This window comes from Doryrhamphus excisus, chromosome 1 (genome assembly GCF_030265055.1).
Source record: "Doryrhamphus excisus isolate RoL2022-K1 chromosome 1, RoL_Dexc_1.0, whole genome shotgun sequence".
In the NCBI taxonomy this organism is placed as follows: Eukaryota; Metazoa; Chordata; class Actinopteri; order Syngnathiformes; family Syngnathidae; genus Doryrhamphus; species Doryrhamphus excisus.
Window position 1 is genome coordinate 20,667,501 of NC_080466.1, and position 18,644 is coordinate 20,686,144.

The window sequence follows — 18,644 nt, forward strand, 5'->3', positions numbered from 1 at the left end:
GAGACACTGAAAGTAAAACGAAAATAACATTTTTTGAAGTGAGCGAGTGTGGGTTAAGAAGATCAGCAGTGTGAGGGAGAACGAGGTCAAGGATTGAGGTAAGAGGAGTCCTTCAGGAAGATGGTCTATTTCTGGTACCGGTTGAAGAACACCACAACCTCAAAGCCTTTGATGACACAACAAGTGCGGTTATCATTAATTTTTGAATGAATGTAATTATCATTAACCATTAATCATTAACCAATCTGTCACCAGTTCTTTAATGTTTTTATGATGTTTATTACAGTACAAAGTTATAGTGTTTATATCATGATATATTTGACATACTGTATTTTGGAGTATTTTGATTACTGAGTTCCAATACAACACTACTATCAAAAAAGAGGTTATCATAGAATGATATACGTGTAATTAATTGCTGTATTTGTGTATGTTCCCAAAAAGTTGGCATTTTCCTAATGAGCTTCTGAATCACTCAGTGAGTCCCCAGATTGAACAAACGAGACTTCATCTCGTAGGCTACTTAGCGTGCTACATTTGGATTATGGTGCAATAAAGTTGATCTGGATTTAGGAGGTGAGTCATGACGGTCCAGAGTGCACATGCTTGAATAAAAAAAAGACTCCTCTTCTGCTCCTGAGTCATGTAGTAAAATGTTGAACTTTGGAATCAAACTGGAGGAAGTTGGCACCCCACCTCACTCAAAACAATAGTCAGGTGGTCAAATAGGCTCAGTTTTTAGTGCAACATTTGCACTGTTTTGTGCAGTTAAAATGAACGTTTGTGCTGCTTTTGTTTTTGGAATTTCATATTACAGTTATTATTACTATTTATGTCACTCCAAAAACAAGAGCAGCACAAACGTTGCACTAAAAACTGAGACTATTTTGGTTTCCGTTTCATTAGACTATTTTGGTTTCATGCTCGGAATGAAACCAAAATAGTGAAGCGCCGAAGAACTGGAGTCTGAGGCGGAGTGTCGAATTTGGGAGAAAACTTTATTTTTCTTGCAAACATTAACTTGCACTCTTTGCTACGTGAGACATGAAAGCCCCGTCTCTCAACCACAACAGGAAGCGGAAAACCCCCGTCCCTTGCGCCCACCCCTCCGGGTGACAACCCCTCCCCTATCGATCGTTCCGGGGTGAATTATGTCCCGGTAACCTACCACTACAATCGTCTAATTTTTTTGTGCGACGTTTGTGCTGTTTTGTGCAGTTAAAATGAACATTTGTGCTGCTTTTGTTTTTGGAATTTCATATTACAGTTATTGTTACTAAGAAAAAAACTGAGACTATTTTGATTTCATTCTGAGCATGAAACCAAAATAGTAATAATAACTGTAATATGTCACTCCAAAAACAAAAGCAGCACAAACATTCATTTTAACTGCACAAAACAGCACAAACGTCGCTTTAAAAACGGAGACTGTTTTGGTTTCATTTCAAGCATGAAACCAAAATAGTAATAATAACTGTAATATGAAATTCCAAAAACAAAAGCAGCACAAACGTTCATTTTAACTGCACATAACAGCACAAACGTTGCACAAAAAATTTGACTATTTTGGTTTAATGCTTGGAATGAAACCAAAATAGTCTCAGTTTTTAGTGCTATGTTTGTGCTGTTTTGTGCAGTTAAAATGAACATTTGTGCTGCTTTTGTTTTTGGAATTTCATATTACAGTTATTGTCACTATTTATGTCACTCCAAAAGCAGCACAAACGTCGCACTAAAAACTGAGACTATTTTGGTTTCATTCCGAGCATGCAACCAAAATAGTAATAATAACTGTAATATGTCACTCCAAAAACAAAAGCAGCACAAACGTTCATTTTAACAGTACAAAACAGCACAAACGTCGCATAAAAACTGAGACTATTTTGGTATCATTTCAAGCATGAAACCAAAATAGTAATAATAACTGTAATATGAAATTCCAAAAACAAAAGCAGCACAAACGTTCATTTTAACTGCACAAAACAGCACAAACGCACAAAAAATTAGACTATTTTGGTTTCATGCTTGGAATGAAACCAAAATAATCAATTTTTTTATTACAGAATTACTGTTGCAAACACATCATCAGTAGAGTAAAACTAACCTGTCGGTCTAAACCCAGCTCACGTTCCCTATTAGTGGGTGAACAATCCAACGCCAACAATCCATTCTGCTTCACAATGATAGGAAGAGCCGACATCGAGGGATCAAAAAGCGACATCGCTATGAACGCTTGGCCGCCACAAGGCAGTTATCCCTGTGGCAACTTTTCTGACACCTCCTGCTTGAAACCCAAATAGCCAAAAATTTGACTATTTTGGTTTCATGCTCGGAATGAAACCAAAATAGTCTCAGTTATTAGTGCAACGTTTGAGCTGCTCTTGTTTTTGAGATGACATATTACAGTTATTATTACTACTTTGGTTTCCTGCTCGTAATGAAACCCTTCATTCATTCATTTTCTACCGCTTATCCTCGCGAGGGTCGCGGGTGGTGCTGGAGCCTATCCCAGCTGTCTTCAGGCGAGAGGCGGGGTACACCCTGGACTGGTCGCCAGCCAATCACAGGGCACATATAGACAAACAACCATTCACACTCACATTCATACCTATGGACAATTTGGAGTCGCTAATTAACCTAGCATGTTTTTGGAATGTGGGAGGAAACCGGAGTACCCGGAGAAAACCCATGCAAGCACGGGGAGAACATGCAAACTCCATACAGAGATGGCCGAGTGTGGGTGGGATTGAACTCAGGTCTCCTAGCTGTGAGGTAACCACTCGGCCACTGTGCAGCCCGGAATGAAACCAAAATAGTCAAATTTTTTGTGCGACGTTTGTGCTGTTTTGTTTTTTGAATTTCATGTTACAGTTATTATTACTATTTTGGTTTCATGCTTGGAATGCAACCAAAATAGTCTCAGTTTTTAGTACAACGTTTGTGCTGTTTTGTGCAGTTAAAATGAACGTTTGTGCTGCTTTTGTTATTAATACTATTTTGGTTTCATGCTGGAAATGCAGCACCCGGGTGAGGAAAAGCAGCATAGAAAAGATGGATGTTTCTATATTCATAGCATACATCTAACACAGGAAATATGCCATTCATTGGTATTTTTCATGCCGGAAATAACAAAACAAACATATTTTTGGTGTAATGAGTACTTGAATGTATGTCAGCTATAAAAGTATTGACGATAAACGGCGGCAGATACGATCTGAATAGATGTGCTTACAGAGAAATATGTCATAGATATGCTTTAGTGGCCTGCTGTAAATTATTGATCCCCTTATTCTTGCTGGACATTGACATTGGTCCCATTGGCCCAGTGGTTATTTGGAATAGTGTTGTCATAAAATATAAGTATTTTGGATGAAATCATGTCCCTGTATAATATACAACCATACTATAATATTTCACTATCATCAAGACATATCGGAATGTGGGATTGATTTTCTCACATCTTGGTATCATAATGCGTGTGGGTGTGTGTTGAACACAAAGAAGAATATAATAGCAGAACCGAGATACAAATGTGTACAGATAAAGATACAGATGTACAGTACTAAGGACAGCGCCCTCATATGTGTTGAATAAAACGGATAGACTCATTATCAGGGACCTTTCATTCACCTTGCTGCTATTATGAAATGTCAGCCCTCCCTTTCGCCACGCACCGTGACATAATCAAACCTGCTAAATGCATAATGCAAATGTTGTCCGATTCAATCAAATATGACTACAAATGGGCGGGAAAGACATTTAGGGGTGTTGACGACATGTCAACAAATACCACAGTCCTCTTTCAAGTGCATAATATACCATGTAGGTTGTCCTTGGAAGGGTGATGGATATGAAGAATATCAGCACTCATTCATACAGTGAAGATTACAGATTAAGGTGGGGGGCCACTGAGTTCGCCAACGTGATTCAGGCCTCTATAGGTATTACTCTGCAAACAGACCAACCTGACATTGTAGACACACGGCAAACATTGCAAGATTGCAGTATCAGTCACCTCCTTTTGAATACCTTATTACGCAGCAGATATTGTATTATTAAAGTATTTTGACATGTCAATTGTTTTAATTTTGTTTCTACGTTAATAGATAGGATATTATCACAATATTTTGATACCATCCATGAACCACAAGCAGCTACAGCTGATTCCTTTCAGCAATTAGTCCTTGCACTACTTAGTCTTGCGGTTCATCCTGGTTGTCGGTGTATTTTTTTCCCTGCTAACGATGTACTGCTGATGGGTCGTTACTCAGTAAACAACCATTTTGCATCGTGTTTCCGCATCTGAACTAGTTTCGTCCCAGCAGCCCCTTTTGTTTGTACTTTTCATGGTTTTACTTACGGTGCTTTGTTGAGTTTCAGTCACGGCCTCTCTTGATTTGAAATACTATAACAGCAAAATAATGTTTTATTTTGAAATGGTCTCTATTGAAAGAGAAATGTAGGTATATGTAGCATCAGTAATATTTCATTGTTGAAACATGAAATGAGATTACCGTCATGACAAAGTGAAAAGAAGTTCTCCTCCCATTCATTGTGGAAGTGGTAAGTTTTTGGCTTCTTTGTTCTTCTTCCCACTACGTTTCGATCCCTTTCCTAACTTTAAAATACCATACAGTAAAGAATTTTGAGGCTAACTAGCTAGCTCGTGAGCATGCTAATGTTGTTAAGGGGGGAAAATGTTGTGCTAAGGAGCGTGAATGGCTCTGATAAAGGTACAGGTTGAATTTAGAAAGTCCTGAACAGGTAGTCGAATGCTCCAAGTATGAAAATATGCCATTTATTAGTATTGAATCCTACTTTGTAGTATCATGATACACAGATTGTGGCTTTTTAGCAGTGGTATGAATCTGAGTAATTTACAATATGATATGATATCTGGCCCGCGATATCACAACAATCCCTCTTTGTAAGGTGGAAATCATGAGAGAAAAAGTGGTAAGACTTTATAATAAAGTTAAATAAAGATATAAAGTAGTTCATTAGAAACAAACCTACCTAATGTTAACCACTACTCATTAGTTCCTCCTTACTTCTAAATGTATTTAGTTACAAATTTTTCAGTAACTACTTGCTCAAAAACTATGAATTTATTACCTTACTTACTAGATAGATACTTCATTAAATGGATAGATGGATACAATAATTGAACAAGAATATTAATAGTATCACAATATGTACAGTGATCACACTTAGTAGGGACCGAGTATCTCACAATGTGTTTGCCAACTTCCTCATTATATATGGTCATATACATTATATAAGCAAAATAGCTTGCCAACTGTATCACAATATGGTGATTGTATGATAACCACTCATAGAGCTCCTCGGGTGTGACTGCCATAATCCAACTATAGGAGCTATTGTCCCCCATAAAAGCTCCCAAAAAGGTCAAAGGTACACCCTCGGCCTACTCTGTGCTGTTTCTTTGATACAAGTAAAAGTAAGATGACTTTTGTGGTGCATTTTTTTTGGTTTTGTGTGCAGCAAGATCAACTGAACTTATTGACATTGTCTTGATACATGAACAGTGCCCTCTGCAGTTTAGTCAGCGACACTACAGCCACACTAGTTCATCTCAAAGTGCTGTTGGCTCTCCTGTGAGGCGTTCAAAGTGCTCAGGTCAGTGTCCTTTCCGCTGATAAGCAGGATTTTATTTGTTACAGAAAAAAAATACATGTGTATTTTATTGAATATTGAAAATGCTATGCGCAATTACATATAAAACTTTATCATCTGTCAAAAATAATTAGTAAATTGAACTAAATGAGTAAAAGAAGTCCCAATTTATGTCATACTATCCATAACAAATACCACCTTCAGTCTAATTATAAACACAAGTGTGCTGCTCCGCATGAAAGAGGAACTTGAGGAAATGACTCTTCCTGTCCTGCTGCGTTAAAGGCAGCTGATGCTACATATTGGAGATATACTATGACAAAGTATAAATACACTGAAGAAAGCTTTCTAATGGATGGGGTTTGTGAACGTGGAGAGGGAGTTCCATAATGGGGATCTGGAGGTTGTGTTCCCATTGGCCCATTCCTGCACACAAAACAACATCACAACACAATCACACAAAGAGCGAGCTGCGAGTGAGCCCAGCGTGAAATCATTTCCTGCAGCGGGGCTTCAATTTCTACACGGCTTACATCCCCGCTTGGTCAACAAAATACAGAGGAAATTCAGTGTGGGGAGCTGCATTTCTCTATAAAGCCACGATAGGTGATCATTTGGCCTTGGAGTACCAGCTTCCACATCATACTGATGGCTATAGCTTTGAATAGAAAGAATAGCCTAGATGTTGTTGCCAGGGCGACTGTTCTGAACGTACCTGTTCGGTGCTAATAGAAACTTTGCTGCACATTCAAATAATCAGACGTTTATTTCAAGACTTGATGTTGTGTTGATTGCTAGCATTCACTGGCTGATGGAAATGTACGTTTACACTGATCAACAGGTGTTACTATTTAAAGGCTCCCTACTATACAAAATTGACATTGAGGGCTGCACGGTGATTGAGTGGTTAGCTCGCAGGCCTCGCAGCTCGGACACCCACGTTCAATTCCACCCTCTGCAATCTCTGTGTGGGTTTGCTCCGGGTACTCTGGTTTTCTCCCACATTTCAAAAGCATGCTAGGTTAATTGGCGACTCCAAATTGTCCACAGTTATGAATGTGAGTGTGAATGGTTGTTTGTCTATATGTGCCCTGTGATTGGCTGGCCACCAGTCCAGGGTGTACCCCGCCTCTCGCCTGACGACAGCTGGGATAGGAAAGAACAGGCGGGCCATATTGAAACACTTGGCGGGCCGGATGTGGCCCCTGGGCCGTAGTTTGCCCACCCCTGGTTTAGACTGTGGAGGTGCACCACAATATTATCATTTATCATTATCAATATCAATATAATTTTTGGCGAGTGGTTAGCACACAGGCCTCGCAGTTAGGACACCCGAGTTCAATTCCACCCTCGGCCATCTTTGTGTGGAGTTTGCATGTTCTCCCCGTGCATGCGTGTTTTTTTTCCAGGTACTCCGGTTTCCTCCCACATTCCAAAAACATGCTAGGTTAATTAGCGACTCCAAATTGTCCATAGGTATGAATGTGAGTGTGAATGGTTGTTTGTCTATATGTGCCCTGTGATTGGCTGGCCACCAGTCCAGGGTGTACCCCGCCTGGGATAGGCTCCAGAACCCCCGTACCCTTCATGAGTATAAGCGGTCGAAAATGAATGAATGATGTTCTGACAGACATGTCATCATGAAGAGAAAAATATTTTCATCTGTCAACGGCAGTTTTTGAGAACATGAATGTGAAATATCCATTAAACTGTTGCTGAAGCCAGAAGCAACATGCTCTCGCCGGGAAAGGTGCCTTAATTCCGGACACACTGTGCATCCATGCGGCGCCCTTGGGTCTGGCTTCTGAGCTCCACAGCACTAGCGGTGCATCTGACAAAATGTGTGCGACAATGAGTGATCCTCCTCAAGCAGGCGAGGTTGGAAGAGCGTACTCTTTGAGTTCATACAGGGGACTCGAGTGTAGTTGTGTGTTTCCCACCCCTGCCCGATGGATACATAAGAGATTTAAAGGACAAATGAAATTTAATTTACATGCTGACTTTTCTTGTCTGGGGTCAGCTGGTTCCTCCAAAGAGTCCACATTACATTTTTTTCCTATGAATTGTAGCAGCCTTATCTCAGTTTGTACAAAGTTAGTTCCAAAGGTTGGAATAAATCATTGGTAGCTTAACTATCAATCAGTGACCTGTCTTTGTTGTTGTTGGCAAGTGAAATTATAGTTGATGATTAATAATTACCTGGGAGGTGATGCTGGAACACCTGACGGAAAGGTCTGCAAAAACAACACTATCAATCCAGTCATCCAATTCTGGAAAAGATCATGCTCCACTCACCGACAACATGGTCCTTGGTATGAACTTCAGTCCAAAACTTTGCTTCCTGCCTAAATCATTAAAGAACAAGATACTTCCAGTTAAGACATTCATCATAACGCACTAATGAGCTTGAATAAATACCTTTTCTTTTTTTCCTCAGCGGCTGCTTTGACTATTTTTGGAAGAGACGGAGAGCTCATTTTAGGATTTGGAAGAAAAAAAAAAAGTGAACATGACATAAGGTTTGAGGTTGCTGGTGCAGTGGTAAAATACCTTTCTTTTGGATTACCACAGCTACCAGTGCCACTGAAATGAGGAAGAGCACCACAGCAGAGAAAGAACCCAAAACAAGAGGCCAGTCCACGCTTGGCACATCTACATACATTCACACATGACATAAAGATGCATTAGATTGGCTTATGTTCCGAGACCGTCTGGGAATGGAACATATAGTGGTATGTTGTATGCATCTTGTGTGGCGAGACTTTGCAAGATTAAAACATGACAAGATTAATTGTCACTCTTTCACGATAATAAATACATTTCTGAATTAATCACACCATAAATGAAAGTTTTCCTTATCTCTCTCCTTCAAACGGGCAGAAAAAGAGTTCACTCTGTGCATTGGTTCGGCTTCTACAAGCTTCAGAGAACAACGGCGAACAGAGTGAGACCACTCACGCTTTGTCCCTGTGGTGGAGGCAGGGTCTCTTGCATAGCCTCGTGAGGAATAATGCAAAATGACTTCATAGAATTCAGGAGGGAATAAGATGCTCGGAAAGCCAAATGCCAAAGACCCAGTATGGGAATATTAATAAGCAAGGTGTGCCTATCAACACGAACAAGCCAGCATCATATATTAAAAAATGGCAACATAAAAGGCAATAAAACAAACTTGCCCGCGGAAAAAAATTTCACCTTGCTCATTTTTCCCATTTGGGGGAAAAAATTGAGAAATGCAACTTTTTGATATGGTTTAAAAGCCAGCATTTCAAGAAATGCTGCAAACATTTAACAGACAGTATGAATCGCCTGTGATATAATATGTCACAAACACCACTTATGCAACCTTGTGCAGTAAAAATTACTTATTAAAAGAAACATATCATTATTATGATAATTATTTCTAATTATTATTATTATGTTATCATAACAGTAGCTTATTTGGTCTGAAAAAGTGTTGAAAATAACATTGTTTTGAGTCAATTTGTGGATCAATAAAGGAACCTGCATTGTTTTGTGACACAGTTAAATTTGAAAAAGTTTGTTTATTCAGTAATATTTTTTCTTTTATACTTTTTTTTAATTTATACTTTTTGTCTCATGGGTTAGATGTCTCATGACGCCCCTACATTCAAGTGTTTCTGTTCCTATAACATTACCTGGTGTTGATGGAGGTGGAGGACCTAAACAGACAAGAAAAAGACAAGCAGTCACGTTTATGTATTATGCAAATCGGCTAGATCATCATGTGGGAAATCAAAGAAAAAGGGGAAAAAAATTATATTAAAACACATAAATGAAAATTGCATGAACCATATTGGATCTGACTTCTTTAATAAATAGAGTGCAGCTATTGATATTTGTTACTTTATATTCTTCCTTGGTCCAGGTGGCACCCCTCTATAAAGTTTGGAAGAAATTGGTTTTGTATTTTTAGTGTAATTCTTCATCTTGTGTCTATTGAGTATATTAGCGTGACAAAATAACTGCAGTTAAAGAATATCCTGTATATTATTTAGTGATTATTTCATGGTTGTTATTTTTTATTGTTACATGTAATTGTTTTTCTTTGCTTTCACTGGTTCTAGTTTGAAGAAAAACATGTTCTCTGAGTTTTAAATGCATTCATCTCTTGCTGTTGTTACAATTGTGATGTTACACTGAATATTATGAATCCATCCACACATGGAGTGTAATCAGTACCTCTGGAAACAGCCAGAGGGCGGCTGAGTTCAGAATGAATCCACTTGGCTCCCAATAGGACACTGTACTGGCACTGGTAGAAGGCCACCAGTGTGTCCTGGACTGGCACTGGGAATGTGGTCTCATGGCTGGTGGCTTGTACACGGTGACTGGAGACAGGAAGTTGACTGTCCAGCAGATGCAGGGTAAAAATGGCACCGGGGTATGCGGGGGACCCCGTGCAGAGCATATTCAATACTTGTGTGTGTTGTTGGAGAACGAGGGTGGGTTCAGGGAGCTTGTCTGGACACACGAGTCAACAGGGGACAATTTAGAATTGGGCAGAGTGACATAGTATTATATATAAACAAATAGAGACAGCACACCGCTGGGGGGCTCCAACGATAAGACTGGAGGTGGCAGGGACGGGATGGCTGAAGTTGGGGAAACACCTGGAAAATAATGCAATATTTTATTTGAGTAGTAGTGGGTCATCACACATTTTACTCAATGAACTTATCAATCGTTTTTTGGCGACTGATCAATGGCAAATGATCATCAATACTATAGGTCTCCTGTAAGGCGTCAAGGAATGGGGTACTTTCGCAAGAACCCTGAACTCAACTCCATCTAACACCAGCGATATGAACTATAGAACAGGGCTGCCCATTATAACAATTGCTGAGCTACCGGTCGATCGTACGTGTCACCCATGTCATAAACATCTCTTTGTACATGTCATGTGACATGAGTCAGCTGACATTCTTGACTCTCCATTGGGCCTCCACCAGAGGAAGTGGTGAACAGATGTCTCCAGCGAGACACGGAAATGCAACTTTCATCTGTATTATTCCAATAACGGATAAACTAAGTAGTAATGTAGAAAAAAAGGTACATTTTTTTATGGCTGCCCTAATCCACTATGGGAATATGTGTTTTCTACACTTTCCTTTCTTCTACACTTACTTTATGAATCATTTTCATTTCTTGTACAGTTTTCAAATGAATTCATCATGATTAATCACCATTTAACATACTTCCAAATGAACTGGCAAATTAAATCAAGTTAAAAGATACCACACTTATCTGAAAATATATTTGTCTCATGCTAGTGCAACAAAATATTTGAAAGGGTTGCATTGAAAGACACCACTTAACTTAAGTAAATTAAACATTTTAAATTTACATATTTAAATGCAGCAAATTGCACTTCCACACTAAGAGTTACATTAGCGAGATACAAAAAAATACACTTACTGTATTTATTTGTCTTTCTGTTTATTTAGACCCCACCTATACGCATAATAAAGATGTTTTTCTGATTTTCCGAGTGTCAGCGAATGCAACTCGCTGTGGTGACAATGAGGAAGTGTCGTTCCCAGGACGTTTGTGAGTTGAAGATACATATATTAAATTTATATACCCTAATGAGGATAAGCGGCATAGAAAATTGATTTATGGATGGATATATGATTTAGAAAATGTGGGGGCGCTATTGTGATTCCGTTTGCCGTCAAGATTTTAGGATAATGAATTAAATAAATGAGTTGCCGCCATTAACACGCTATTTTTGACAGCATTAGCTCTGTGTTTATAGTAAGTGGGACTTTGGGACTTACTGTAGTCATTTTAAAAGTACTTTAAAAGTAGGCTGAAAAAGTGTGAGCACCCCTGAACTACATGATTCCCACAGACAGGCTCCAAAATCTTGTAAAAGTCTTCCCAAAAGAGTGGAAGTTGTAGCTGTTGTACCGTCATGTTCATCTTTCATTTTGTACTATCTTCAATGTAGTAATATTGTGGAATGGTTTACCACAAACCTCTTGCTGTAACTGTCAGCAGCACGCCTTGTGTTTGATCTTGTGAGTGGGTGGGTGCTTTCTATATACAAAATGCAGGATGTGACAACCACACACCCGCAGAGCAGAAGACAATGAGAAATTGCAGGGAGCACCTGCATGCAGCAGGGGCGGATGGGAGTGTTTATTATTTTATGCCAAATGTACAGCACAATCAGTGCAGATTGATTTTTTTTTTCTGCACTATGGAGTGGTGTTTAATGTTTGATATAGCCAAAAAAATAAAGCGTACTAACCTCTTTGCTGCTCTATATGTAAGTAGGGACTGACAGCACTGTAGAGGCCTTGCAGGTTCTTGTACAAACAGCAAAATAATTCAGGTTCAGTTCCCTTCTTGAGCTGGACAGTGAAGTGAACATCCTCAGAAGGAGACTCCAACTCCACCGACGCCACCTTAAAGCATGATGAGACAACAACAATCAAATAAGTCCAATGGTGGTACACACAACACCCCACAAAATAAAACAAAAAACAAATTAATACCTCCTCTCTGGATTGGAATAGTGTGAAATGAACCCCGCGTTGGCCCTCTGAGGCCTGACAGACTAAGACCACTGAGTTTGTGGACCATGAATGGATAATAAGCTTAGGTGCCGGCAGGCTGAGCGAAGACGTGGAAGCCAGGAGTCCTCCTAAGTCAAAGAAGGGGATGTAACGCAACATAAATCGGTTTCATAAGCAGTATGCAAACGCAATTCTAAGCATGAGAAAATTGGTGGATGCTTACCCAATAGTGATAACAAAGGTAATATCAGTGTACAAAACGATTGTCCAAAAGGCATCTTAAACTGACTCAAGAAGAAGAACGTTGGTTGAAGCTGCCACAAGCAAGAGGAGCTCTCTCTCTCTCTTTCTCTTTCTCTTCCTCTCTGATTTCTTCATACATATGACATCCTCTTGAGTACATAGTGTAGTCATGAGTAGGGGGGGGGCTGTAAACACACTTCCTTTTATGGAATCCACCACCAGGCGGATACATGATATAAACCAGGGGTCTCAAACACGCGGCCCCGCGGGACACTAGTTTGAGGCCCCCGCCTTGATATGAAAGTTAGTGCGGCCCGCGCAAGTTTTTATATGGATGCTGTATGGTATCATGTACCCAGAAAAAATTATTACGTTTGATTCATGTTCATGTTAAAGGTTAAATAACTGTTAATAGTTATCCTCCCTATCCGTGTGGAAGTGGTAAGTTTTTGGCTATTTAAGTTTAAAGGAAATAACTTGAAGACTACCCTTTAGGTCGCTAGCTCTCAAGTTTGCGAGTTAGCATGTGTCTCAAGACCCTGCAGTTGCGCAATATGTTGTAAATAAAAAAAGAGTATAAATGTGACTATAGTTGTGTTTTGTCATGTCTACAGGGCTCTAATAATGCTTTGTTAATTTTAAGCTGAAAAAAATAACTTGTCTACCCACCAACTATATGTGGTTTCTTAAGTTTTTATTATTTGCCGTTTTATTACTATTGTTATTATTATTATATTTATTTATGTATTACTGATTGATTGATTTTCTTTATTCTTGATTTGTTTATTTATTTTTCATCCTATTTTGTGTAGAAAAATAAAAAGTAAGCTATTTGAGAACAGTGGAATGTTTTATCAGAGCTTTTATTGTAGAAAATTGGAACCAAAGTGAAGTTTTTTTACATTTTTTTGTTATTAATAAATGCGTTTTTTGGGTTCTTTTTTTTTAGGAAAACCTGATGCGGCCCAGTCTCACCCAGACCCGAGCTCCAGTGGCCCCCAAGTAAATAGGTCCATTCATCACCTACAGATGGCACTGTGGTAAAAGGAAGCTTGTTATGTTTTTTCTGGTAGCGCAAAATTATGTTTGTGTAAATATGTCTCTTAATCCTTGTGCAATTAGGGCCACATAAAAAAGGATTTCAAGAATAAAGTTGTAAATTTGGGCTGCACAGCGGACAAATGGTTAGCGTGCAGGCCTCACAGCTTGGAGACCCGAGTTCAATTCCACCCTCAGCCATCTCTGTGTGGAGTTTGCATGTTCTCCCCGTGCATGCGTGGGTTTTCTCTGGGTACTCCGGTTTCCTCCCACATTCCAAAAACATGCTAGGTTAATTGGCGACTCCAAATTGTCCATAGGTATGAATGTGAGTGTGAATGGTTGTTTGTCTATATGTGCCCTGTGATTGGCTGGCGACCAGTCCAGAGTGTACCCCGCCTCTCGCCTGACGAGGCGGAGGATAAGCAGTAGAAAATGAATGAATGAATGAACGAAAGTTGTAAATTTATGAGAAAAAAAAAAGAAAAAAGTCGTAACTTTATGTTACAGGCATTGCCGGAGACAGCTATGTATGAAAAGGGCGGACTTATTTGACCTCGGTATGAAAGGCGGAAGTGAGAAGGGCCAGATATGCTAATCTGTTTGGGATCAACCGCTCTGTTTCGCTGCCACGTTATGAATAAAAGCTTGAATGATGCAAGAGAAAAGCTATGTCATATGTCACCATGACATATTACGACTTTATTCTTGGAAATAAATCTAACTTACATATACTATATTACAACTTTTATTGCCCGCCAATTGTCACTGTGTACAACTTAATTTCCCATCACTGAGTGACACAAAGACAGTCAATTATATGCAGAAACACATGCACAGACATTTCTTCAAGTGTGGATTTCCTTTCATTTTAAAAAGATGAGTACTATGCTGCGAGAACCAAACACGTTACAGACGTCTTTGTGAAAACCCAACCTGCACACTTGAGGATCCATCTCAACTTGTGCTCTGTTCTCAATTTCTTTCTTTTAACCTTTTCTATGACCTCAAAAATCTTAAAATAACTTTGGAGACACTGTGGAGAACATCACTTGGTGACCCATTTACAAGCTAGCAGGGTGTGAAATGACCCATTTTGAGCGTAGACAATGTTTTTCATGCAAAGCATCAGGACACCCCAACAGTTTTCTAACCTGGGAAAATGTTGTTTCCATTTTAGTGAAATTAGCATTTAGCATTGTTGAATGTAAAAGAGCTGTGGGATGCTTGTAACAAGAATAATGCATTATATTTAGATGAGATGCAGATTGCTCAGAGTGTCATCAGTGAATGTGAGATACATAAATGTCTCATATTTTACATGTACACCCACCGGACACATTATTATGCCATGTTGAAATACATGTACATGTTTTTTCCAGTGGATTCTAGCATTTGCTATGAAACATTATAGATAAATAAATGATCATGCACAAAACAATGCAACCCAAGGGTTTCTGCAATGGCCACAATTTGTAGTTATTCATGATACGGATATCTTTTGTTATAGATACATATAGGCATCTTACCGCTAAGTTAGTTTATCCATAATCACCATAATAAAGATGAAATTGCAACTCTGTGTGTAGCTTATCTGCTCACCAATTTATTTTTGACGCGGGAGGAGGACCAGCGACTACCTTCGCAATCGACCAGTAGCTCGCAGTCAATCCCTTTCCTGGAATGGAGTAATGTTTTAACGAGGATACAAAAATGATACAGTACAGCGGAATGGCGCCAGGAAGAAAAGGCACGGTTCAAGGAGTGAAATATGTGTCAGTTGTAATTTCTTGTGTCCAACCTTGATCATTAAAAATTCAAAGGTTTTTCAAACTAACTTTTTGGAGTGAATAGTGTATAAAGTGTATGGTGAGGTGCCTTAAAACATACAGTATATTCATTCATTCATTCATTTTCTACCGCTTATCCTCACAAAGGTCACGGGGGTGCTGGAGCCTATCCCAGCTGTCTTCGGGCAAAAGGCGGGGTACACCCTGGACTGGTGGCCAGCCAATCACAGGGCACATATAGACAAACAACCATTCACACTCACATTCATACCTATGGACAATTTGGACTCGCCAATTAACCTAGCATGTTTTTGGAATGTGGGAGGAAACCGGAGTACCCGGAGAAAACCGGGAGAACATGCAAACTCCCCACAGAGATGGCCGAGGGTGGAATTGAACTCGGGTTTTCTAGCTGTGTGGCCTGTACGCTAACCAATTGTCCGCCATGGAGCCACATACAGTATGTTATATTTGTAACAACCGCAGGCTATTTTGGGAACCTATCCCCTGTGATAAACAAGGGAGCACTGTACCTGTACTGTTATAATACAGTACTATGTATTGTGAAACTAAGTAAATAGGCCATGGCTGTTGCTATGTTTAGTTATGCATCCTACGTTTCAACTCTCTAAGTGATTATTTCCATTATTCATATTAGTTGGTTGCCCACTTCACTGTATGGTTTTGTTTATCTGTAGTTGAGGTTCTTTGCCAACCTCACAGTGTGGGGGATTTTAAAAATTTTACATTTGTTGAGGGCTGCACGGCGGATGAGTGGTTAGGCGTGCAGACCTCACAGCTAGGAAACGAGGGTTCAATTCCACCCTCGACCATCTCTGTGTGGAGTTTGCATGTTCTCCCCGTGCATACGTGGGTTTTCTCCGGGTACTCCGGTTTCCTCCCACATTCCAAAAACATGCTAGGTTAATTGGCGACTCCAAATTGTCCATAGGTATGAATGTGAGTGTGAATGGTTGTTTGTCTATATGTGCCCTGTGATTGGCTGGCAGTAAAAAAAAGCAGTAAAAAATGAATGAATGAATGAACATTTGTTGAGTTTCTGTTATTGGCATTGGTGTGCTACTCCACAGTCTGGTCTAGTCATGATGTTCAATTATATTACAGATTATGTTGGCTAAGTGATAAAGACAGGTGGCGACAAGTTCATTACAGCACTGTATGAGTCTGCTAGTAATGAGGTAAGGCTCAGGGAGCTGCTCATACTGAAGTTTATTGGTGGCTTCCTGTCCAGGAATTCATCAGCGTTTGACACTCAAAAATGTCAGTCATGTTTTAAAAGGGATTTTAAGACAGTGACGATTTGGGTCATTTTACATGACATATTGTACTGCTCATCCCACAAAAAGCATGAAACAAGCAGTTTGGAATGGAATGTAACAAGACTACATAGCCACAAGGTGGCAGTATGTTGCTGCAAAGATGGCACTAATAGTTACATTTGAATTTTAAGTAAATTATCTCTTTTATGTATTTAAAAGGGTTCTCTACAAATCAAACTTATAGATTTGGATGATGGATTAAAACAAAATTTAATTTCCTTTCAAACCTCTAATAGTAACTTAAATCATAATCGTGTTTATTTATACACACACAAAAACTAGTTATGTTGGATTGTGACACATGTTGACCAAAGTGTTCAGATTAAAACTTTAAAATTAGTGTAATCCATTTTAGATGTAAAAAAGCTGAATCATATCACACAGTGTTATACTGTAATTAGATCACATAAAATCACATTATATCCAAGATAGGTTTTTCCTGGATCATTGATTTTATGTGTGATAGATATTTAATAATTTCATGGACCTATCACTCCATTAATTTTAGTGTCATCTGGACCATGTAATGAAAAAAAAAACATCACACATAACTGTGCAAAAGCTGCGTTTGAATGTCAAATGTTTGACTTTAAGAGTGACAGGTTTTAGTGAACCTACAGTAAGTGTCTTTTTACTTGCACTGTTGCTGTATAACATTTCGGTGGAGAAGTGCTCTTGAAATATTCACTCATGGTTGAAATACAACACCGTTACTACCTTGAAGAAGGAGCTCGTCCACTTTACTGGGGAAGTGTAGCGCGTATATTATCTTCTACTTTCATCAGTTTGTTTATTTTATTATTTGAAGCTGCAGGTATGAGTTTAGTTGTTTGTTTTTATGTCATAGATGGATCTACAAATGGGAAAGGAATTGAATTGTGTGTCAGTTGGTGGAGGCAAGGACTGCTACAGGCTTCATATTGTACAGTTTTTTTTAACCAATTTTAAATACAACAATCGTGTATTACCCAAAGTGTAACCATGATGTTGGAATTTTGGCAGTTTTTTGCCACGCCCGTATGCACTGTAGCCACACTACGACTCTGCACTAGTCCAACATAATTAATAGATGTGATACAGTATGTAGAATAGCCTAACATGGAGGAGGACAAGAAGACACAAATGTTAGCACTACGAACATAGCCCTAACACTTACACTCACATTTTAACAACAACATCATGCATGCTATAGGTTAGCCTAGTCGCAGAAAAAAAAAAAACGGTGCAAGAGAGGGTAAGATATTTTTCACATTCAGATCACGAATAGGATCAAGAGACACATATATCAGCCAGTTGACGGTGAGCCCTGCTGACATCCATGGAAATGTTGCGTGACGTGTGATGCCAGGCTGTGAAGCGTCTGGACCAATGCGGTGTCATTGCACATTATAATCTGTCTTTTCGATGGGCTCGGTTTCTTATCATCAATGTGCACTGGGTGTTGGCAGTGTGGCCCTTCCGTGACATCCGCTAATGACATGTTATATTGACGGGAGAAAAATGAATGCGGAAGAAAGTCTTTTAAAGCTTTGGAGAAGTTTTGAGTAGAATGATAACAAGAGATGTGAATTGGAAATATTTGGAAAGTGATAAGGGCGGGCAGATGGAATGCAGCTTGTCTAAAAATGACAGAAGGGAAAGCAAGGAGAATAATCTACAAAGACAAGAAAGAACAGGAGGGCGACAGAGTCGGATAAAATAAAATGCACATTTATCTTATTGATGAATGACTGACTCATTAGGCATGTGGTCGAGACTGGCAGGGCCCATTAGTGTACTTAATACTCCCAGGAATCATTTCAGTGGAGGGAGCATCTGGAGTGGAGCATCTGGGCACAGTCCATTTTGGGATTTGGTTGAATTTAGATTTTTTTTTTTCATAGCAAATAATGGAAATAGAAATATTCATTCATTCATTCATTTTCTACCGCTTTTCCTCACGAGGGTCGCGGGGGTGCTGGAGCCTATCCCAGCTGTCTTTGGGCGAGAGGCGGGGTACACCCTGGACTGGTCGCCAGCCAATCACAGGGCACATATAGACAAACAACCAT

At 39.4% G+C, this 18,644-nt stretch overlaps 2 protein-coding genes and 1 long non-coding RNA gene across 4 annotated transcripts in view; 2 read left to right on the forward strand and 1 right to left on the reverse strand.

Moving 5' to 3' along the window:
* Positions 1–1,260, forward strand: part of misp3 (MISP family member 3) — a 12,989-nt gene extending 11,729 nt beyond the window's left edge. For both annotated transcript variants that reach the window (XM_058091589.1, XM_058091590.1), the window contains exon 4: positions 1–1,260. This exon is cut by the window's left edge and continues 91 nt beyond it. The gene's annotated coding sequence lies outside the window, so the exon portion shown is untranslated.
* Positions 1,261–5,060: 3,800 nt separating this feature from the next.
* LOC131141440 (uncharacterized) lies at positions 5,061–12,534 on the reverse strand. The gene is made up of 11 exons (XM_058091598.1): positions 12,406–12,534; positions 12,162–12,310; positions 11,915–12,071; positions 10,206–10,271; positions 9,841–10,122; positions 9,297–9,320; positions 8,188–8,289; positions 8,056–8,086; positions 7,933–7,982; positions 7,837–7,871; positions 5,061–6,063 (listed from the first exon to the last, which is right to left on the reverse strand). The coding sequence occupies exons 1-11, from the start codon at positions 12,458–12,460 to the stop codon at positions 5,986–5,988; spliced, it is 1,029 nt and encodes a 342-aa protein (XP_057947581.1). The 5' UTR covers positions 12,461–12,534; the 3' UTR covers positions 5,061–5,985.
* On the forward strand, positions 11,177–15,240 carry LOC131141503 (uncharacterized). The gene is made up of 3 exons (XR_009132539.1): positions 11,177–11,208; positions 13,375–13,465; positions 15,088–15,240. It is a non-coding gene; the product is annotated as an uncharacterized LOC131141503 (long non-coding RNA).
* The last annotated feature ends 3,404 nt before the right edge of the window (positions 15,241–18,644 follow it).

What these genes read in the sequence shown, in the direction of transcription:
- LOC131141440 (XM_058091598.1), bottom strand. Translation starts at nt 12,460, where the DNA reads ATGCCTTTTGGACAATCGTTTTGTACACTGATATTACCTTTGTTATCA. An exon ending in ACCTTTGTTATCACTATTGG is followed by an intron (nt 12,311 to 12,405) that starts GTAAGCATCCAC and finishes TCTTTGACTTAG; the next exon opens with GAGGACTCCTGGCTTCCACG. An exon ending in TCCACCTCCATCAACACCAG is followed by an intron (nt 8,290 to 9,296) that starts GTAATGTTATAG and finishes GAATGTATGTAG; the next exon opens with ATGTGCCAAGCGTGGACTGG.